This window comes from Uloborus diversus, chromosome 5 (genome assembly GCF_026930045.1).
Source record: "Uloborus diversus isolate 005 chromosome 5, Udiv.v.3.1, whole genome shotgun sequence".
Classification (NCBI taxonomy): domain Eukaryota; kingdom Metazoa; phylum Arthropoda; class Arachnida; order Araneae; family Uloboridae; genus Uloborus; species Uloborus diversus.
In genome coordinates, this window is record NC_072735.1 from 114,812,519 (window position 1) to 114,835,825 (window position 23,307).

The following is a 23,307-nucleotide window of genomic DNA, read 5'->3' on the forward strand; positions in this document are numbered from 1 at the left end:
TCTGTTTGCACGACTACCACCGTGTGTGTACCTCTAACACCTGCCCATCGGAGAATGCGTTCTCTGTGGTGCCGGGAACACTGGAATTGGAGAGACAATGAATGGGGACGAGTACTCTTTTTGAGAGCAGATTCAGTCTGAGTAGCGATTCTCATCGCATACTCATCTGGAAAGAGCGGGGAAGCTGCAATCATCCCTCGAACATCATTGAAAGGGACAGGTATGGAGGTCGCGGTGTTCTCGTTTGGGGAGGCATCATACTTGGTAGTCGTACAGACCTTCACATCTTCGACGCAGGTTCAGTCAACGGGACCCGTTATTGTAACGAGATTCTTCTTCCATATGTGCGTCTTTTTAGAGGCGCTATGGGTCCGCAGTTCCTTTTCATGGACGACAATGCACCATGTCATTGCACAGTAGCTGCCGAACAGCTCTTAGAGAGTGAGGATATTGAACGTATGGATTGACCGGCACGATCTCTGGATCTCAATCCCATCGAGCATGTATGGGATTTTCTAGGCAATCGCTTGGCAGCTCGTACCTTACCACCAGTAACGATTCGGGAGCTTCGATTGGCGCTGCAAGACGAATGGACAGCAATGCCTCAACAACTCATTGACACCCTCATTCTCAGCATGGGCAGACGCTGTGAAACCTTCCTAGCAGTCGGGGAAGATCATATCCCCTACTAAAGACCGGATGTTTCTTGCTGGACACCGATCACAGGGATGTTTCAGCCCTCAGTCGCATTGCGCTCCATGCTATTTTTTCAATAAAGCTTCTTTTTATCCCTCTGATTTCTCTTTTAGTAAGTGTTGCTTACATTACACATGTCCTTACGTATTGGGGATCTTACAGTATTAAATGTGTTGATTTGGAAAGCTTTTGTACAAAGTTATATTGAAAAAACCGTCTCGTCCTTAATTTTTGCACACCAGTGTAATTCAGAGTTGAGAAAAAAGGCATAGATCAAAAAGTGTTAAATTATGGATCAGAGATGAAGCATTTGTCTCGATAAAAGCCTATCTGATATGGACTGACCACCGTGCACTGCTATATAAGCTTCACAACGAGCTTTTATACTGTTTATGACGGCGTTTGGAGAAACAAAGCCCATTCTTTCAAAAGCGGTAATTTAAGTCGTAGAGGGTATTAGGAGGGGGGTTACGCTGTGTAACGGCACTTCCAAGACCATCCCAAACATGTTCAATAGGATTGAGATCCGGAGACCTCGAGGGCCAGTCCATACGTCGGATATTCTCTTCCTCAACATACTTTGTGACCTTAATTTTGGACATGAGTGTAGTTATACCAGTAGCCCTTTTTAAGTACTACGGCCAACATCGAATTGGAAAAACGCGATTTTTCACATTCGTTAGTTTAGCATGGTGCCGACGATGTATACCTTTGAATCACTCTTCAAATATTAACACCCTTAAGTTTTAACTGTTTAACTCACGCAATTTTTGATATGCGACCACATCAATGGCCGAATAATACTAACAAATCATTCTTAAATAGTTTATTTGTTGCTGTTTGTTACTTCAGGAATCACATTCATAGAATTTGTTAATTTTTTCAACATCCAAGTCCGTTAAAACTCCGTTCTTCAACCCATATCCAAGTTCATTTGGATTCACATCAGCATTGGTGGGCAGCAGAGTAGGATTTGGTGGGTTTCTTGAATAAGAACGAGATGTATAATGCATTACTGATTTGTAATCGTATTCCACGTCTAAATCATCAATGAGGTCGGGTGGCAAGGCCTGGAAGTCTGCCTCATAACCTATTAAAAGAAAAAAAGAATTTAGGCTTATGAATCTGAATACAATTAGCATTGAGATGTGCTTAACTAAGTTTCTTGGTACGTTGGTTTCTGTCACAATTCCAAAATATTTGTCTCACTGAAAAGATCATGGTATTAAACATTTTGTTCGCTATTTCTTACTTCGTAAACTATACTGTCTTCACCGGATAGCCACACTTGATGTAAAAAACACCATATGGCGATGTGAATCACGTGTTTGGCTATAAAAAAGAACGAATTGGAGCCAGGCAGACTCTAAATGCGAGGAAGATAAAACATTTTTTATTATTTTTAATACAGCAAAAATGCTGGTAAGTTTTTGTCTGGTGAACACGATAGATGTCGTTACGTAAACCGAAGCATCATGTGACGGTACATGCGCACAAGTGGTTTTTGCTGCCGCGCTCGCTTTGACGTTCGATTTTCAATGCGCAGGAGATGTGAGGCATGCATCAAGGCCCGGGGTCGATATTTCGAACACCTACTTTGATGAAGATCGTTGAGTCCTTCATGTTCGTTTTTGTTTAGTTTTTTGCTGTACTAAGGATAATAAACATGTAAGATAAATAAATACCTTTGTGCTGAATAGTAAAGTCAGACCAAACAACGTAAGTAAAAGCACAAATTTATAAATTACAGCAGACACGTGTTTCGGCGTTACAGGGAACGCCTTTTTCAATGCAAAAATAATGAGCTTATGGATGAAAAGACATCCGACAAAAGACTTTTGTCGGATGTCTTTTCATCCATAAGCTCATTATTTTTGCATTGAAAAAGGCGTTCCCTGTAACGCCGAAACACGTGTCTGCTGTAATTTATAAATTTGTGCTTTTACTTACGTTGTTTGGTCTGACTTTAATAAACATGTTTTCTTCACTAATTCGTGTCTTGTCTTTTTTTGTGATTTGTGTCGTCAATATCGCGCCAGGAAAGCGTTTCCAACCATGCATTGCTGCGAGTCTTCCCATCGTCTAGGTGTACTCTATCTGCCCTGAAAGTCTGTAAACGCTGTACTGATACACCCTGTAGATGAATTAAATAACACGGAGCGCGTTACTACAGCGGTGCGAGGGGGTCTGCTAACTGTTTAAGCAAACAAATTGTATACACTCGTTTATTTATTTATTCGAAATTCGTTAAGGAATTCAACATTCTGAGGTTCTCAGTATCAAAGGAGTGACGAAAATTACTTAATTTCCGGCATAACGTCTCACCATGGGCAACGCAGTGGCCGATCGCCTGCAGTAACTGAAGTGGGGAAGTTCCTACACCGTATTAGCCTAAACATCGCTTTATTAGTGTTTTCAAATAACCACTCCATATTTTCCATTCTAAATGTGAAAGTTAATTTAACATAGTGGTATCAAAGCGTGAAGCTTTAGTTGAAGCTAAAGAAGAGAATGGTTCTTACACTTGAGGCAGTGAAAAGTAAAGGGATGTGAGTGGACGATTTCAAGTTTTAAATAAAACTCGTTTAAAGTTGCGGTCGTAGGCAAACTTCCATTGGAATTTGTTCCTAAATCATGCTGTTTAGCAGCACCTACCAGAGCTACTAGTACTATCTCTTGCCCTAAAACGGAGAAGAGGTTCACTTTCCACTCGTACTGGTTAATTCCAAACTTTTAGTTTTGGTACTTAAATCCCTTTGCTTCTCACTGTCTCGTTTGAAGAAAAAAGTAAAAATCCTCGATATGCAAGAGAACCTGATATCGATCTCATGAGATGCACAGCACAAACCATCATCATCTTCATTTTTAGTTGCAATTACTATTACTATATATACTGTGTAGGGTAGACCAACCAGTGACTGAACACTACCCAGTGAATGAACAAACTCGTAATATTTAAAAAAAAAAAGCTTCCAAAAGCTTTTTTCTAAATAAATTGTTCACAATTGCTTTCTGTATTGATATTCTAAGCTATCTGATACCTGATTAGTTATTTTGGTCACGTATTTTTACAATGAAAAAAATATAGAATGTTCACAATTGTGCATCATTCTTTTTCTCTGCAAAAATTATAAGGTTAGTTTCGTGCATGCAACTATTTTAATAAATAATAATTTTATTTATAAATTTTATTTTCTTATTCTGCAAAAGATAAATTAAGTATGCATATATAGGCTATGGATTTAAGTTGTTTTAGTTAATGCAGAATGCGTAGTTTTTCAGGTAGAGGGGTGTTCAGTCACTGGGTACGAAAAATTACGAAAAACAAGTGAATGAACACTGACAAAATTTCTTTTGATTTAAAAATAAATTTGAAGTTTCTTTGAGATATTTTTAGTTTTGTATTTTTTTGTAATGCAGATAGTTTTTTGTGTTTATTTATTTATATATTTCATTATATATTTTTTTCTTTGCATACAATACACTTTTAAACATATTACTGTTTTTTTTTTTCGTTTTCTTTAATTATTTTATATCATATTATTACATATTTATTTATTTATTTATCTATATCCCTATCTCTGTATCTATATATCTCTATCTCTCTGTTTATATATCAACCTGTAAATTTATCTACAAATCTACCTATCTTTTTCTCTAACTAGCTTTCTATTTAACTACCTACTTATCTATCTCTTTATCTACCTATCTTCTTAAATAGATAGATAGATAGATAGATAAGGCAGATATATAGATAAATAGAGATACAGATGGATAGGTGGATAGCAAGATATATAGGTAGATAGGGAGGTGTACATATAGATGGATAGGAAGGTATACAGATAGATAGCTACAAATAGGTAGGTAAATTGATAGATGTATAGATAGTAGATAGATACAAATAGGTAGGTAAATTGATAGATGTATAGATAGTAGATAGACAAATAAATTGGTAGATAGGTAGATAGATAGATAAGGAGATAGGCAGAGATAAAGATAGATAGCTAGATAGTTAGGTAGATAGACAGATGTACAGATAAATAGATAAGTAGATAGGTAAATAGATGAAAAGATAGATAAGTAGACGGATAGATAGCAAGATAAAAAAGGAGATAAACAGATATATAAGTCAGGGGTGCCCATCCCCCCCCCCCCCCCAAAATCAATGGCGCAAATTCCCCCCCAAAAATTTTCCCGCTTTCGAATGGGGTGATACATAACAGTTTTTAAGAGTGTGTAATTTCTAGTCAAATTCAGGGGGGGGGGAGCGCTAACAATCTGAAATATAGTTGGATTGTGTGACCCACCTTGCCTTCCCAAATTTTACAACGTAGTCCTTGTGTAAACAAATTTTAGGTGCCCCTGAATTTTGCTACACCTTTTTTTTTTTTTTTTTTTTTTTAACGTATGAATCGTTACAGGGAGAGTGGATTCAACTTGCTGGCTTGGGATGGAGTCATTACTAGCTGTATACAATATGAATCTTGGAACGGAAATTTATTGCCACTTTGATAGGGGGTCCGGGGGTTTCTCCCCCGGAAAATTTTCGAAATTGTAGTTTTAAAACTACAGTTTTAGACGATCTCTGGTGATGTTAGGGGGATACATGGTTTGGTGTTCCCTTCCCAGTAATTTTCCAATATTGAAACTTTAAAAGCGCAACTGTAGATAGTCAACGTTGTGTTAAGGAGGGCTCTCCTTTGTTTTAAAGTTTTAGTTCTAAGAACGCAGTTTTAGACTATCTGTGGTAATGTTAAGGAAAGAAGATATCCTAGGGCTTGCCCCAGGGAAATTTTTAAAATTAAAAGTCTTAAAAACGGTATCTATGGTTGGGGGAAAAGCGGTTTTCTGAAATTGAAGCTCTAAAATCGCAATCATAGCCGACCTTTGTGATGTTAAGAAAAAAAAAGTTTTCGGAAGCTCTGCCGAAATTTTCTCGAAATTGAAGCCCTGAAAACCAATTTTAAGACGATTTTTCAATAATGTTGTTGAAAGTGGGGGAGGGGGGTCGGGAGAGGGGTGCTCCACTTAAATTTTCGAACTTGTAGCTTTAAAAACGCAGTTTTGATAAATCTTGATAATGTTAGTGGAAATAGCACTTCGGTGCCATTCCCCCGGCAAATTTTTGAAATTGATACTCCAAAAACGCATTTCTAGGCTAGTGTTTGATCGAATTAAAGAAAGAGGGGGGAATCAGGGGCTCTCTCCTACAAATTTTTCAAAATTGCAGTACTAAAAACTCAGTTTTAGATGACTGATGATAAAGAGGGTGTTATTCTGGCATTACAGTACGGGCTGTTACAGTTTTCCAAAATTGAAGTCGCATAGCCGAAAAAGATGGATCACACACACCGTGACAGATATTTTTCGGAAATCCTCAAAAATGGATTCAGCTATTGAGCACACATCGAAAACCAGAGCTCGAGAGTTTTAACGAATCCAATATCCTTCTACACGTATTAGATATAGAAGAAAGTAAATATGAATTACGAAAAATAATTTAAACACCTTAGGAACAGACTGTTCTACTTCTATCAACAAAAACCAACATCACAGAAAGTTTTAATAAAAATCATCTAATGATAAATTGAAACAGTCAGTTTAAAAATGGTAGAGAAGATGGGAGTAAAAGTGAAATGTGTGTGTGAAAAATTCTTCATAAGCTTAAGCTAGTTAATCAATAAAATATATTAATTGTCGATTGGAGGGAGAAAAATGTGTTTTCCGCAAACTTCAAAACTAGTTCATAACAATTGTTAAATGAATCAGTGAAAGAATAGAGCATACTGGTTAGAATTATTACAAACAATAAAACATTTTAGACCATTCTCCCTCTCATCACTGTTACACGTATTCATCATGCAAAATTGTGCTTCTTCCAGAAAATTTATGAAAAACTGAAAAGAAATCAAATTGTCTGATTCAGTTTTGAAACGGACACCAACTCCATATCGTCTGTGATGTTCCCCTCATTGAAAAAGAGACACGGTCATTAAATTTTGGAAAGGAGTACCAGAGCCGTCGCTAGTCAAAAAAAAAAAAAAAAACTGGAGGGGGGATACGATTTTGGCGGCCCCTTGTTTCCAACGCATTTTCCAATACGCAGAGAGAGATGATTTGGCTTCTGGTTTAGCAGATATAGTCATATTACTAGACCTTTTAGTGCTAGCAATAAAAATTTAATCGTAAGAATAATATTCAGTCAGAATTAGGGGGTGTCGGAGCGCTACCTTCTTGCATTATTTTGAAATTGAAGACATAAAAACGCAGTTTTAGACTATATTTTAAGTTTGGGAGGAAGGGGAGAAGAGGTCCAGGATAGCCACTCCCGATATTTTTTCCAGATTTAAGTTCCCAACACAATCGTACGTTATATTTATGTTCATAAAAGGGAGTCCGGGGGGCTGCCCCCCTCGAATTTTCAAGATTCTTATTTGAAAAACAGTTTTAGACAATCTATGGTGATGTTAAGGAAGGAAGATTGGGTCATCGTTCAATAATTTTTCAAAATGTAAACTTCAATGACGCATTCCCAATTGTGAATTATTTCTGATTATGACAAGTAAAGGGGGGCCGGGGGCTCATTCCCGGGAAAAATTTGAAAATTGTAGTTCAAAAAATGCAATTTTAACCATCTATGGTGATATTAAGGAAAAGAGAGATGCGCCCCCCCCCCCCCCCCGAAATGTTTTGAAATTTTGAAGCATTAGAAACGAGACTTTTTTTGTTAAAATTTAGTGCACTGCCAGTTTTTTTATAAGTAAAGCTCCGAAAACGTAATTTAAGCTAACCATCGATGAAAGGGGAGGGGGGGGGGGGTTGAAAGGGCTCGCGATCGGAAATGTTTCGTGATTGAAGCACTAAAAGCGAGATTTAAGATGTTTTTCGATGATGTTGAAGGGAGAGAGGGGGGTGGGGGCATTATCTCGAAAAATTTTCGATCTGTTGAAACCGCAGTTTTAAAAATTTTAGGTAATGTTAATGGGTGGAGAGATTCGGTGTCCTCCCCTGTCAAATGTTCCAAAAATTGAAATTCAATTAACGCAATCGTAGACGATTTTAAATACTGTAGAAGGTTTTGGAGATCTCCTCCGAAAAATTTTCTGAATTGAAACCTTAACAATGAAATTTTTGAGGATCTTCGGTAATATTTGGAGGACGACAGTTGTGAGAAACCTAAGGGAGTTTTTTTTAACATTACTGCCCAAAAGACGAAATTTATTCGGCCTTGAATGATGATCAATGATTAATGGAGAGTGTGTTTCTCGTAGGTTAAGTTGGGAGCAAGCACTCTCACGGTTTTTCGAAATTGCAGTCCTAAATGCTCAGGTGTAGGCCATCTTTAATGACGTTATGGTAAGAGATGGGGTTTGAGAACGTTTTCCCGGGATTTTTTTAAAGCCTAAGTTTTAAAAACTCACTTCCAGCCCAGCTTTGGGGACGTAAAAAGAAGGGTTTGGATGTCCCCACTTTTCCTTTCAGTTTGGCTACGTCCCTCCTATCTTCATTGTAAATATTAATTATTGATAAACATATTGTGGTAATATTTTCTTCCAATTTTTCTTTGCCAAACATAGTTATTTGCTTGGATTTTCCATAATAAAGTTTTCAATTTCCCGCCTAATATTTTTGTTTACCTGCAATACAAACGTTTGTGACCTTAGAAAAAGGACTTTTAACGTTTTGAACGGAAGTGGTAATTTTCAGCAATACCTTAGGTCTCTATTCCACTTCATCTTATTATAAATGTGCCTCCTGCATCTCTTGATCAAGCTTTGATTTACTTACGATTTTTACATTCAAACATTTAGAATTTTTGGTGTGAGTATTCATTATAATACCTTGAATCTCTCTCTTTGCATTTAACTGTTTCTCTCTCACTTTATTTCAAATTTATTTCGGCGACCTATACATTTTTCTCCACTTAGCAATTATTTTCCGGACAACATTTTTCTTCAAAAGAAAAAAAAAACATATGGGAATGTTTCGGCGACCCCTATCCTATCTGCTGCCCTAATGAAGTTGGCCTATTTATGGTTTTTTTCCCCTCTGTCTCTCTCTTTAAACTGAAGAACTATATGAAGCATGGTTTTGTATAACCAGGGCCGCCGAGAGACAAGGCGTGCACCATGTTAGTTTTGTCACCGGTCCTCCCTCCCATTTTGCTAATTTTACTCTATGTACAATACTTTGAGTCGAGCCCATACTTTCCGACTAGACAGACATACCCACTATGCGGCGTAGTCAAGTGTACTGCACAGAATGTTTTTTTTTTTTTTGCGTTAGTAAAAGTTTTTGAAGCTTACATTTGCGCGGTCCTTACTTAGATACTCTTAATAAAAGAGAATCATGGATATTCCTAAATTGTATTTTAAGATTACATTTTCTATTCAAATTTTACAAAAATACTTTTTGTCACTATTATTTCGATCGTTCATTTATAATAACTATTTTAATTTTAAAAAACAACGAAGAATTTTTCTTTTTTTTCGTTAGTTGCATCGCTAAAATGAAATTTGCGGCCCCACTTCTGAAAAAATGGGGGGGGGGGGGGGTGCTACGGCGATGGCCCTGAAGAGTACGTGAAAAAAGTATTATTAATGCATCTATTTCTTGCTGAATGAGTTAAAACATTTTTTCATTCCAAAGTTCAAAAATTCATTTCCTAAGGAAAAACAAAACTTCTGGAAAAAAATCCCCCCCCAAAAAAAAATGTTGATGGCGCAACTTGCGCCATAATCCTCCCCTGTGGGCACCCCTGATATAAGTAGATACATAGATAAGTAGATATATAAATAGGTAAATATATAGATATGTTGATAGACTGATAGATAGATAGATTGACTGATAGATAGATAGCCAGGTAGGTAGACTGGTAGAGAGATTAGGTTGTTGGATCGTTAGATGGATAGATAGACAAATAAATAGATGCTTAGATAGGTAGGTAAATTAATAGATAGGTAAATAGATAGACAGATAGATATATAGAAAAATAGATAAGTACATAGATAGATAAGGAGATAGACAGAGATAAAGATAGATAGATAGGTAGGTAGATAGATAGACAGATGTATAGATAAGTAGATAGATATATAAATACAGATAGGTAAGTTGATCAAAAGATAGATAAGTAGACATATAGATGGGAAGACAGATAGATAGCAAGATAAAAAAAGGAGATAGACAGATATATAAGTAGATACATACATAAGTAGATATATAAATAGGTAAATATATAGATATGTTGATAGACAGATTGATATGTAGATGATTATGAATGATAGACAGATGATTGATAGACTGATAGATAGATAGAAAGGTAGATAGACTGGTAGACAGACAGATTAGGTTGTTGGATTGGTAGATGGATAGATAGACAGATAGATATATAGAAATGTTATAGACAGATTGATATGTAGATAGGTAGATAGACTGATAGATAGATATACAGATGTATAGATAAGCAGGTAGATAAATGAATAAATAGATGCATATAGAAAGATAGAAAAATAGATAGATACATAAATACAGATAGGTAAGTAGATCAAAAGATAGATAAGTAGACAGATAGATGGGAAGACAGATAGATAGCAAGATAAAAAAAAGGAGATAGACAGATATATAAGTAGATACATAGATAAGTAGATATATAAATAGGTAAATATATAGATATGTTGAAAGATTGATATGTAGATAGACTGATAGATAGATAGAGAGGTAGATAGACTGGTAGACAGACAGATTAGGTTGTTGGATTGGTAGATGGATAGATAGACAGATAAATAGATGCTTAGATAGGTAGATAAATTAATAGATGGGTAAATAGATAAACTGATAGATATATAGAAAAATAGATAAGTACATAGATGGATAGGTAAATAGATAAATAACTAGAGGTATACGTTATACGTGTAGATAGATAATTATGCAGATGTATTGATAGACCGATAGATATGTAGATACACAGATTGAGATATGGACAGATATATACATAGATAAGTAGGTAAAAAGATAGGTAGATGGACAGATAGAGAGATAGATGAATAGATGAATTGAGATATAGATAGATGGATAGAGATATAGAAAAAGAGAGATATAGAAAATCATTGGTTTTGTGCATCATAACAGTATTTTACATTGGATAACGCAAGTTATTTAAAAAAAAAAAATACAGTATAAATATTGATATTTGTTTGAAAACGTTGGCATATATACCTCTGAGTAGCGGCTTAAAGCAGTTCGTGGGCTGCTTACAGGTGTCAGAAATAATGTTTACGTTTATCAAAAAGTCGTATACATACTTTTTTTCACAACATAAAATTTGACATACGCGACGAACCTTGGAACACATCCCTCGTCCACTGTAGTTAGTCAAAATTTGTTTTTGTTATTATGAAAGGACAAAGCTTTATTACTATTATTTTTAATATTTTCTGAGACCTACTAATATTCAGTGCAGTATTTATTCAATTACTCCTAAACTTATTCTTATTGTAAATGCTTTCTCCAATAGTCAAGTGCATGCGAGGCTAAGTGGATGAGGCAAAGTGAATTAGTTCCTTTCGTTTACTTATTCAATGATTTGTATCTCTTATGTATTCATTCACAAATTAATTCATTTGCATTTCTTTATTTTAAAATGCAATTATATATTTGCTCATTCGTTCATCTATTTTCATATTTATTCACTATATTAATCAATTAATTTACTCATTTATTTCTTAATTGTTTCAAGATCTATTCATTAATTATTTGATAATTTAGTTATAAGTCAGTTGATCAAAAATATTTCTAATAATCAGATAGAAAATATTTCATTAGAAAAATATTATTTTTTTTACTTTGTCCCCCATGGAAAAAAAAAGGTGAAAATTACACATTCGACTCTATTGAGTTCTTTGACTGTTATAGTAACAGAAAACACTTAACACTGACATTTTATTTTTTAAATGAATGCAAAATTTCATTTGGGAGACTCGTTATAGGGTACAATGCAGAGTTTTCATAATACAACAAAAAAACATGCTAGGAAATGTTTGATTCAATTATTCCAAAATATATGTATTTTGCTATACAAATTCATAATTTCATGATAAACATCTTTTAATTAATAAGTAATGATAACAAACAAACTAGTTTGTGCTATAAAGGACTTACCCTCTTGTACGTTATCCCAGACAACATAAACATAATCATCTCTATCTGAACGAGAATGTTCGTGAAGAAAGCCCAACGTGTGCATCAGTTCGTGCATGATTCTGCCTTTGGACATACAAAGAGGTGCTTCTAAAGAGATGGTTTGTACTTGACCTTTGTAGCCTATTTCTGACTGGCAACTGGAAGAAAAGTAGATTCCAAGAAATGCAATTGTACTGTAGAGTATTTTAAATAGAAATTCACTTGGTTTCAAAGGGTATAGATTATTTCAAATTGACATTAATTTGTCACTAACTAGACTTTTACGGAAAGAGGGAGGAATATAGCATTAGCGATCTATCTGCTGAATCAATGGGGAAAAACTGCAGTCATGGTTGTTTGAAGGCATGCGCTGAAGGTTTTGATGCTTTTAAGCAAAGCAAAGCTCACCATTACGTTTGCAGTGAGAGGATTTCGAATGGCAACATCCACTTTTCCCTAGTGCAAATTGATCAGCGTACTGAGAAACCACAAACGAATACTTAAGTATTGGCGCGTAACAAATATTTGCTCGTTGGCATACTCGAACACCTGACTGCAAAAACTCTCTGCCTTTTAAAGGTTTTTCCGAAAGCAATGCTGTGCGCGTGGCGCTACGATTGGTGGTTCCACTATGTCTATACCTGTGAACTATATACAAAGTTAGTCACAAAGCTCCTCCTCTCTCGTGTTGTCATCAGTACTTTATAATGATCTTCCTTGTAAATTCTTTACGTCGCCAACTTCCGTCACACGCCGATTGATACAACGCCAGCTGTAGTTTTCTTTTGAATCACATTATACATGTATGTTACCGTGAAAGACTGGAATTTAGAGAAGTCGACTTTTACCGGTGATCCATCGGAAACATTCTGTCTTTTACCGATGTTTTAGGTATGTGAATGTTGATATTCATTGGCTAATGTTGACTTTACCAAATTTCGGACTTCCGCAGTAACATATGCACACTTGCATACACTGATGCACCCATGCTTTAATCATTAGCGGATTTTACATTCAGAAAACGTGACGATCATATGAAATAGCATTACGTACCCCATATCATTCTGAATTTCTACGTAAGCCTCTTCTTCCGATCTCTCAACCCATGAAATGCAAGTCTGCTTTTCAAATTCATCCATGGCGGAACGAATCGCTTCACGATCTTCCTCCTCTGCAAAGAAAGATTCGAATAATACATGAAAAGAGTAGTGGTAGGAAAATCTGAACTGTCATATTAAGCACGGGAGAGAATGTGCTGATGCTTTGTGTCATACATTCCAATCTGTAGTTGCGGACTCTTCAACTCAAAGGAATCACAGCACAAAATGAGGATAATGCCGCCCCCAGCCCTTCCATCTATCTTGCTTTAAACTTTTCTATCAAGTTAAATTTTCGTATTTTTAATGCACTGTAAAGTGCGAATAGTTAAATTAAAAATTCATTTTTTACTACTAATATCTTTGAAATTTTTTTTGTTAAAACGGAGGTATACTGTAACACAAACTGCAATTAAAAACCTTCTCCCTCTCCCCATTTTTTCCGAAAACGAGTTCAGTGTTCAGATACCAATGCTTTGCTTTTAATCATCAAGTTTTTGCCACTACGCTTTTTCGCTGAACGGAACAGACCACTCTCTAAATCACAACGTGTATTGAATAAGGATAAGGAATACAAGCAGTTGCTGAAAGGGAAATGCTAGTATTCGAAGGGGTGCCTACAGGAGGGGTTTATGGCACAACCTGTACTGTTGAAATTTTCAGGTGAGATAATTTTACAGGGCTATGATCTTATTATTGGGATCAAGGGACTGTCGTTCATGAGGGTTGCTCCGTAGCATTTGAAGCGGCGCACAGAGCCATCGCTAGATAAAAAAAAAGGAGGGGGGGGGGCAAGTGTTATAAACATAATCGTATGGATATCGTATGGATAATATTCAGTCATAAAAAGGGGGTTTCGGGGGTCACCTCCCGGCAGTTTTTTAAAATTGAAGTTAAAAAAACCGCAGTTTTAAATATATATTTTTACGTAAGGTGGGAAGAGGTACGGAGGAACCTCCCCCGATATTTTTTCGAAATTGAAGTTCCAAAACACAACTGTGAATTATATTCGATTATGTCCAGGATAGCGGGGTCCGAGGAAAATTTTCAAGATTGTAGTTCGAAAAACAGTTGTAGACAATCTACAGACCGTGGGTCACCCCCCCCCCCCCATAATTTTTGAAATTGAAGTACGCAAATGTGAAGTATTTCCGATTGCGACAGGGAAAGGGGAGTCCACCCCCTCCCTCTTATGGAACACTCTCCTAGAAGTTTTCCGAAATTGCTGTCCTAAATCCTCATGTGTAGGTCATCTTTAAGGACGTTAAAGCAAAGGATGGAGGGCCGAGAATATTTCCCCGGAGTTCTTTTAAAACCTCACTTAGTTTTAAAAACTCACTCCTATTCCAATTCAGAGTCACAACTGTCTACAACTGTATTTATGTCGAGGACTGCATACTACGTGCCTTGCCTCCATTATTTTTATATACCGATAGATGGCAGCACCATCACCGGATCGAACAGTTAATGAGAATTTAGAACTAGTCCAGGAGCTAATAACTACCTAGTACTAGCACCCCCAGAGGTATCGTTTCACTTGGAGGACATTGAGACCGCGAGCATATTTAACGTCGCCCAGTCCCCTTTAATGACGACGGTGGGTCTTCGACCATCGAGGCTCGAACCCAGGACCCTCCGGCCCCGAATCCGACACTCTACCGATCGGGCTACCACGGCCCAAAAACTAACTCCCAGGCTGTCTTTGAGGACGTAAAAAGAAGAGTTTGGAGTTCCAACCCAAGGGCCCTCCTTTAGGCTACGTTCTCTCTTCATTTTTGATTTTAAATTTTAATACACATATTGTGATAAAACCTTCCCCCAGTTTTCCTTTTCCAAAACCAATTGTCTTCTTGGATTTTCCATAGTAAAATTTTCAATCTCCAGCCTAATTTTTTTATTTGCTAGAAGTCCAAGCGTCTTCGGCCCCAAAAAAGGAACTTTTAATATTTTGAATGGATGTGGTTTTTTGTTGCGATAATTTAAGTCTTTTTTCCACCTCATTTTATTTTAATATGCCTCCTGCATCTCTTGATAAAGTTTAAATGTACTTTTACATTCAACCATTTAGAACTGATGTGGTGGGGTGACCACAAAAAATTAAAGTCGATTTTAATTTATCTAATCACAAATTATTAGCGAACACATTTTCGAATACACTTTTGCAAATGAATAATAATAAAAAATAGAGTATTAAAAATGAAAAAAATTACTTAAGCTTGAAAAAATCCATATTTTGAGCATTAGGTGGGGAGACCTAAATTGCATTAGAGCAAAAGCTTCTATTTAACACTAATTACCAACATTATTGATTATATTTTTCAGCTTGATACTTTCTTAAAACTTACCTTATATACATACACACACACACACACACACACACACACACACACACACACATATATATATATATATATATATATATATATATATATATATATATATATATATATATATATATATAAGGTAAGTTTTAAGAAAGTATCAAGCTGAAAAATATAATCAATAATGTTGGTAATTAGTGTTAAATAGAAGCTTTTATATATATATATATATATATATATATATATATATATAAAATAAAGTTTTTGAAGAAAATTATAAATTTCAGGCCTAGTGTGGTTTTCGTAGAACATGTTGGGCAAAAGGACAACGTTTTATTAACATGAAATTTCAAGTTTATATAAAGGAAGTTTTTTTTTTTTTTCTTTTTTTAAATTTGGCTTGCACACAAGTGCTGGCTCACACTTTCAGACGCAAGTCGACCGGTATACATTTGTTCAAATTGTATGAAACTTATTTTTTACAATGGCGCTGTTTCCATCAGTCAAAAGAACTGCTTTTAGTCACTGAAGTAGATGGAATGAGGAAAAAAATGACTTTGAGCGAGGAAAATCTTTTATTTTCAAAACCTTTAATTTTTAATTAATTTTTTTAAACGTCCTATTGTTCTGAACGGATTATATCGACATCGAATTTTCCTCAACGCTGACATCAAAATTTGACTTCATTTTTTATATAAATGATGAATTTTCTAGTCTCCATGTCCGGGGCAATTCTCTTATTTCTCCAATCTTCAGCGAATCGTGTGCAAGTTACGACGAAAAATCTAAATGATTTCAAAGTTTTTGACGGACATTTTTTAACTGCAGTACGTTAGAGGATCTTTCTACCAGTGCAGTGACAGCAGGTTGTTTTTCCAGCATCGGCACTCTGCAGGCAGAGAAACTACTTTCCCAAAATGAGCTTACATCAGTTATACTTTTTTGACTTGTTCTTGTTTTTAGCGGCATTTTTAAGAACATTAGCTTTCTTTCATATTTTTATCGATTCTAATCTATTTTTAAAAATATAATTAATTGTAAAACAGGCAATGATTAGACAAAACATGAATTTGTTTAAAAAAAATGAACTTCAGACAATTTGATCACTTTTCTATGGATGTTTCTTATCTAAGTTTTTAAGTTTCTAAACATACAGCTCAGAGACATTAGTAAGTTATTTCCATGCCGCAGATTAATCCCAGATCAACTCGATTCAAAATCTAACCACTAGACTCACGGAAATAGTTTCTTTTGATTGAATAAGAGGCATGACTTGCAGAGTATAAGCGACTGGATTTTTCAAACCTATTAGTGCCCTTGTGACCTTCCCCGAAACTTGCTTCTTTGCTTGTTACTCTAAAGATGGTGTAATTGAAATCAAATATATAAAAAATCTACCCAGTAGGTAGTCAAAAAGTCTGTTAAGAGAAAATAAAATTTATGTCGGATTTAAGACTTACCGTATGTTTCATCAAGAACGTATGGAATAGTTGTATCAGGCCACCGTCCATCGATATTCGTAATCACATTCCTGCCCTGTTTGAAATATTTTTTTGTGATTTTTATTTATCATTGTATATAAGAAAACTGAAGACAAACAGTCGAAAAATCATTTAGAAGCATCATTATTGATAATAATTTACGAAGGTTGCACAAATTCATATTTCAAAGCAAAATAAATAAAACATATTTATTATAATTAAGCTGTAATAATAAATTTTGGCAGAAATAAACGTTAATTAGAACTTTAAAAAGGAAAAAAAATCTAACAAGCTATGAAAGTAAGTTTTCTGTATTCGAACTGTACTCTGTTTCCTATTGTTTTATGCAATTCTTCGGTACATACATATGCGTATCGCAACACATCGGTGCATACCATATATACGTATATTCGCATTGAGTACAATATTATATGTAATGAATCCGAATAATGAAAAATGTACGAAGAGTAAATTCGAAATTATCCTTATCTTTCTTGGAATACTATTCTTTTAAAGTCAAATAATTACAACCAAACATGAAATTTAGTTATCAAATCAATATAAAAATAAATCAACGATATCAAATAATCTACATTGTGTTTTCTTTCTTTTTTTTTAAATTTCCTTAAAACATTAAAACAAGTATACGACGTAAAAAAAGCTTTCAAAAACGTGTTTAACCTGATTTAAGGAAAACCTCAAAACCTGTACAGTTCGAAAAGTTTGAAATCCTCATAATTAAGAAATATACTCCTGCTTTTTAGCATTGAAATATACACTGGTGTGCAAAAATTAAGGACGAAGTCGAAAAATTAGCATATCAGCTGAACGAAGAGGCAGAGCGGACAGAAAGACCAATCAGGAGATTAAGTAAGGTGATGTACGGTAGCACATGCGCAGATATGCAGGCAGACGTAATGGGGGAGTGTCTGAGTAGTATAAAGCATGTTGTCGGTGTAAGATCAGTATTTCTGACAAAGAGATTGCACGCCGCATAGCAGTTAAAATCACACCGAGTTGCTGCCTCAGCGAGAAATGGCGAATAATCAATCTGTTAGACGACATCTGGATGCTTTTACCCGAGGTCGAATCATTGGGAAGTTGGAGGAAGGCCGCAGTGTGACAAGTGTGGCTGCAGAGTTCGGAATTGCTCACAGCATCGTTTCACGACTTTGGAGACAATTTCAAATTACAGGAACAGCTATCCAGGGGTTCAGTAGTGGTCGTCCACGAGGAACCACACCCGCAGATGACCGGTATATTGTCTTACAGGCCCGAAGAAACAGGCGGCAGACAGCGGGAGAAATCGCTAGACACACGACACAGGCGACTGGACGACCGATATCGCGTTTTACCGTGGCCAGAAGACTGCACGGTGGTGGTCTGTTTGCACGACGCCCTATACGGTATGTACCTCAAACGCCTGCCCATCGGAGAAAGCGTTCTTTGTGGTCCCGGAACACCGGAATTGGAGAGACAATGAATGGGGACGAGTACTCTTTAAAGATGAAAGCAGATTCAGTCTGAGTAGCGATTCTCATCGCATATTCATCTGGAGAGAGCGGGGAAGCCGCAATCATCCCTCGAACATCATCGAAAGGGACAGGTATGGAGGTCGCGGTGTTCTCGTTTGGGGAGGCATCATGCTTGGTAGTCGTACAGACCTTCACATCTTCGACGCAGGTTCAGTCAACGGGACCCGTTATTGTAACGAGATTCTTCTTCCATATGTGCGTCTTTTTAGAGGCGCTATGGGTCCGCAGTTCCTTTTCATGGACGACAACGCACCATGTCATCGCACAGTAGCTGCCAAACAGCTCTTAGAGAGTGAGGATATTGAACGTATGGATTGGCCGGCACGATCTCCGGATCTCAATCCCATCGAGCGTGTATGGGATTTTCTAGGCAGACGCTTGGCAGCTCGTACCTTACCACCAGTAACAATTCGGGAGCTTCGATTGGCGCTGCAAGATGAATGGGCAGCAATGCCTCAACAACTCATTGACACCCTCATTCTCAGCATGGGCAGACGCTGTGAAACCTGCCTAGCAGTCGGGGGAGATCATATCCCTTACTAAAGACCGGATGTTTCTTGCTGGACACCCACCAGAGGGATGTTTCGGCCTTCAGTCGCATTGCGCTCCATGCTACTTTTTCAATAAAGCTTCTTTTTATCCCTCTGATTTCTCTTTTAGTAGTGTTGCTTACATTACACATGTCCTTACGTATTGGGGATCTTACGGTATTAAATGTGTTGATTAGTAAATCTTTTGTACAAATTTATATTGAAAAAACCGTCTCGTCCTTAATTTTTGCATAGCAGTGTATGTTTTTTTTTTTTTTTACTTTATTGACAGTTAACTGTAGAATTGCAATTATTCATTTTTGTTTCTGACAACTGTTAAATACTTGATCCACCCTTGTCAGAGCAAGTATGATAAAAGTTTATAAAAAGGGCTTTTGTGCAAGATAAAACGCATCATTTTCTTAATTTCGACGCACGTAAGCTTCTTATCTAGAACTTTTTACAAGTTCGTTTAATTTCTTAACAAACATGCAGCATTTTATCTTAAGATTTATAATGCCAGTTTTTCTGTATTTTCTCAAGCCTGTCAAAAACTAAAGCCTCATGTACTTGTAATAAATCAGCCTTTGTTTCCATTCGCATTGCTTTCATCATCGCATAAGGGAAAAATAAATAAACAATATTATTTGTAATCCTCTCCGCATGGCGTTAGAAAATTTTGAAGGACTTTTTAGCTTTGAATAAGCTTTATCTCGGAAAGAACTTTTGCAGAATATGTGCGACAAAGACTTTTTAAATTTGTGCATTTCAAAAGTTTTTTTTTTTTTTTTAACAAAATTTTAAACATCAATGCCCTCTCATAAAAAGTTTTACTTCAAAAACTTGTTAGTTTCATACAAGTATAGAGCAATTCGGTAAAATGACACAATCAAGTTTAATTGTTCTAAAGTCCTTGAAATTAAGTCGAAATTAAATCCTTGAGTCTACTTGGGAATGACTACAATTTTGTTTCTAATCTAGTGGATGACTAGGATGTTACTCTCTCGTTACCTATTTATTAATTCTCAACACCATTTCTTTTAAGAATTTTATGCATTTTTTATTCTTGTGGTCATTTTGTTTGTCGGTAGGTTTCGGGGATTATCAACTATATCAGCCGATGCAAGTGACGATGCACTGTCTTTTCTTTTTCCTTTGTCGATCAATTTCAACGATTTATCGAACCCAAAGCTATTTTTGTTTTGAATTATCTTAATTTGCAAAAGTGTGGAAACTCAAAAAAATTTAGTTCGCCTATTTTTTCCTGATATTTTTGAAGCTTCAATTATGCTTTATAAGGCGGCAAAACGCAGAATTTTATTTATTTTTCAAATTTTTCCCTAGGGAAAAACGCCCCCAGATCCCCTCAAACCGAGATTATTCTAGATCGCATTTAAGGTGGTCCTTGAATCACTCTCCGGTAACCCCCAAAATAACTCCAAGGTCAATTCAAAAAGTATATGTTGTGTGATTACATTGAGAAAATTTTTCTTTCGTTAATTTTAATTAGGTATAATTTAGATTAAATTACATTAATATGCATTCGTTTTATTATAATTAACAGGGGTGTACACCAGGCGGTAGGCATGACTCAGACTGAGTCATTGAAATCAATGGGCCGTTTCCAGGGAACTTTTCAACTTTTTTCGAGGGTCTCGTTCTTGGGTGGGGGGTGAGGGTGACATTATTCTTGCAATGGACATCTCTGTAACAATGCAATCATTTTTTTTTATTGAGGGCCCCGCAAGAAATTTTGCCCAGAGCACCGCAGCACCTAGGGCCGTCACTGTTGAAAACCATTTGTTTGCAGCAATTTACATTTTTTCTCAGCAATCTTTAGCTCAAGAAAGTTTAAGCATGAACAGAAATCGTCTACTTTTAAATGCTAAAACAACGGCATGTTTATCCTCTTATCAAGGTAACAAAGAAAGACTTTTCCACTGATATACTTAGGATTCATGCTTACGTTTTTCACCTAACGGTAGCAAACCTGATAATAGTAACGACTCTTTGATAAGCATGCCCACAGCTGATTTCGTTTAACATCGGGAAGGTGTTCGTCCTTAGCTGAATTTCTAGATTTGAGGCTCCGAAATATTTGCCATTCTTGACAACCTATGTATCTACAATAGTCTTGGCTTAATTTTATCACTCTAGGACACAACGGTTTTAGTTACAATAAATGAATCACGAAATTAGAAATATTTAAAAATTATAGATGCACATACACAGTTTCAACATAAAATGAAAAGAACTCAACTTATATTTACTGTATGTCTCCATTAAAATAGAATTATCATTATAAATTTTTGATCAGAATAAATAAACGAAAACCTAGATAATCGTAAATTCAATTACTGTTAAGAATAATCATCGTGTTAAGTTTTTTCCTACTAATAACTCCTTAAAATTTCAAGGGGAAAATTAATTACTTTACTTACTAGTATAAATCCATTTTGAAAATTGGAAATCCTTTTTGTAGTTTTCCTTAAATCTAAAACAAAAGAAAAAACCAACATCAATTTTTCAATATCAATACATACATACAAACAGACATATATATATATATATATATATATATATATATATATATATATATATATATATATATATATATATATATATATATATATACGTATGTGTGTGTGTCTGTGTAAGAATTGATTAATTCAGTTACTTATGTCGAAGGTATTTAACAGTAAACATAAGAGAGACAAATGAAAAGATTAATAAACCCGTTTTTGGAAAACCCTTCGTGAAACATAGAACTCCGTTTTCAATGCGTAGCTAAAGACTGGGACAAGAATAGATCTAAGAAAACAAATAGATTTCGTTGGCTTTCGTTACGATAATTTTCAATCGTTTTTTGTCGAATGGCTCCATATGCTTGCATCGATTCAAAAGATTCAGTGCCTCCAAAACGCATGAATAAATTTTGATTGCCAATTTTGGCTGCATCAGTCTCCTTAAACTACAACCCTCCCCTCCTTTACAATTGTAGTATGCTTTCACAGAACACAAAGAAGCTCCGTAGTCTCTTCACTCTTCAGACGTCACGTGTTCTCACGGAGAGAGGGTGGGGATTTTTTAGTGATGTGGATGCTATATTACGAATGGAAAAAAAAATTTCAATATAAAATGAAAATTGCCTTTATAAGTTTTGGAGGTACATGATTATTGATTTTTTTCCTACACTAAGGGGACCTTGCTCCCAGTAAGAAAACTTTGCAAGACAGATATCTTTTTTGCTCATAGCCTCAATATCTTGAACAGAGAAATTGGAAATGATTCTCCTGATTTGCAACTAATAAACAGGCAACAGGCTTAGGCATTCATGGCTTGGTTATAGTACGGGGGAGTTCATAGAAATATCCATAATACTACACATATTAACATATCATAATTGGTAATATGGCGCAAGGGCAAGTGATCAGTAAGGGTTTGCCCTTGCCCTAACCCCCTTCTTTCGTTCTGCCTCATACACACGCAGTCGAAATCGCTTATAACGAGCCCTGATATAACAAAAAGACGGATTTAGCAAGGAAATTACTCATAGAAGAATTTGGTTGGCGCAATGATAAGTGTATAAGAGAGCATAATTCGCTTTAAATCGAACAACGCTTAAAGCGATCAATATTTTTGTTACTCATCGAATTTCTATTGACATAACATATCCTTTAAACAATTCCTCCAACAATCCTGCATAACATATTCTTTCTTGAGAAAATTTCTGTAAAATTCCGAAAACAACTGAAAACTGAAAGATGAATCATAAATCTTGAGAAAAAGTTATGAAGTTTTTTTTTATTATTTTTATTTTTGCGGAGCAAGAAAATTCCACTCAGGGCCTGATTACTGAATAGGCCAACTAGGCGCTGGACTTGGGCCTCCGCTGTTTATAGGCCCCCAAATGGCTAAAATTGTGTTAGCCAACGGATAAAATTGTAAGTTTTGACGACAAGGGGGTCCCAAAAAAGCGATTGGCCTTGTTCCTCCCCCCCCCCTAATATCTTAGTCAGGCCCTGGTTCCACTGTGATACAAATTTAAGGATTCCGTTAAATCCGCAAAAATATAAGAACCTCGTGTACTTTTCTAACGGGGGAGGGTAGAGTGTGATAGAACGTTATAAATCTAGTTTAATAGGCAGAAGTTGAAGAATACTACTTTAATCAAAAACATTTTACCTACCTGCTTTGGAAGTAAACCATTCTTGATCGTAACTGTCTGTAGATCCGTGACAAGACAAAACTGCGAGCTCAAACAGTAGTATCTCAACAAATGCTATATTTATAACTTCTGTAAACATTCTCATCAGTTGTAAAGTAAAAGACGGAGTTTTCTCCGCATACTATTCACTCACATTGCTACCGATAGGTAGTGAGAAAAGGAACATTTGCGTCAGATTCAAACTTATCTCGCAAAGATAAGCAATTTTGCTAACAAATTCAAGAACAAAAATTATTCTTTT

At 35.7% G+C, this 23,307-nt stretch overlaps 1 protein-coding gene across 1 annotated transcript; it reads right to left on the reverse strand.

The window, feature by feature from the left end:
* Window positions 1–1,537: 1,537 nt before the first annotated feature.
* On the reverse strand, window positions 1,538–23,175 carry LOC129222830 (zinc metalloproteinase nas-14-like). The gene is made up of 6 exons (XM_054857382.1): window positions 23,028–23,175; window positions 21,280–21,332; window positions 16,753–16,828; window positions 12,928–13,045; window positions 11,854–12,032; window positions 1,538–1,786 (listed from the first exon to the last, which is right to left on the reverse strand). The coding sequence occupies exons 1-6, from the start codon at window positions 23,149–23,151 to the stop codon at window positions 1,545–1,547; spliced, it is 792 nt and encodes a 263-aa protein (XP_054713357.1). The 5' UTR covers window positions 23,152–23,175; the 3' UTR covers window positions 1,538–1,544.
* Between the last annotated feature and the right edge of the window lie 132 nt (window positions 23,176–23,307).

Bases quoted from the DNA above. Each gene is read 5' to 3' on its own strand.
- LOC129222830 (XM_054857382.1), bottom strand. From the start codon at position 23,151: ATGAGAATGTTTACAGAAGTTATAAATATAGCATTTGTTGAGATACTA. The intron at 16,829-21,279 runs GTAAGTAAAGTA...TATTTCAAACAG, and splicing joins TTCAAAATGGATTTATACTA to GGCAGGAATGTGATTACGAA. The intron at 1,787-11,853 runs GTAAGTCCTTTA...TTCTTTTAATAG, and splicing joins CTGGGATAACGTACAAGAGG to GTTATGAGGCAGACTTCCAG.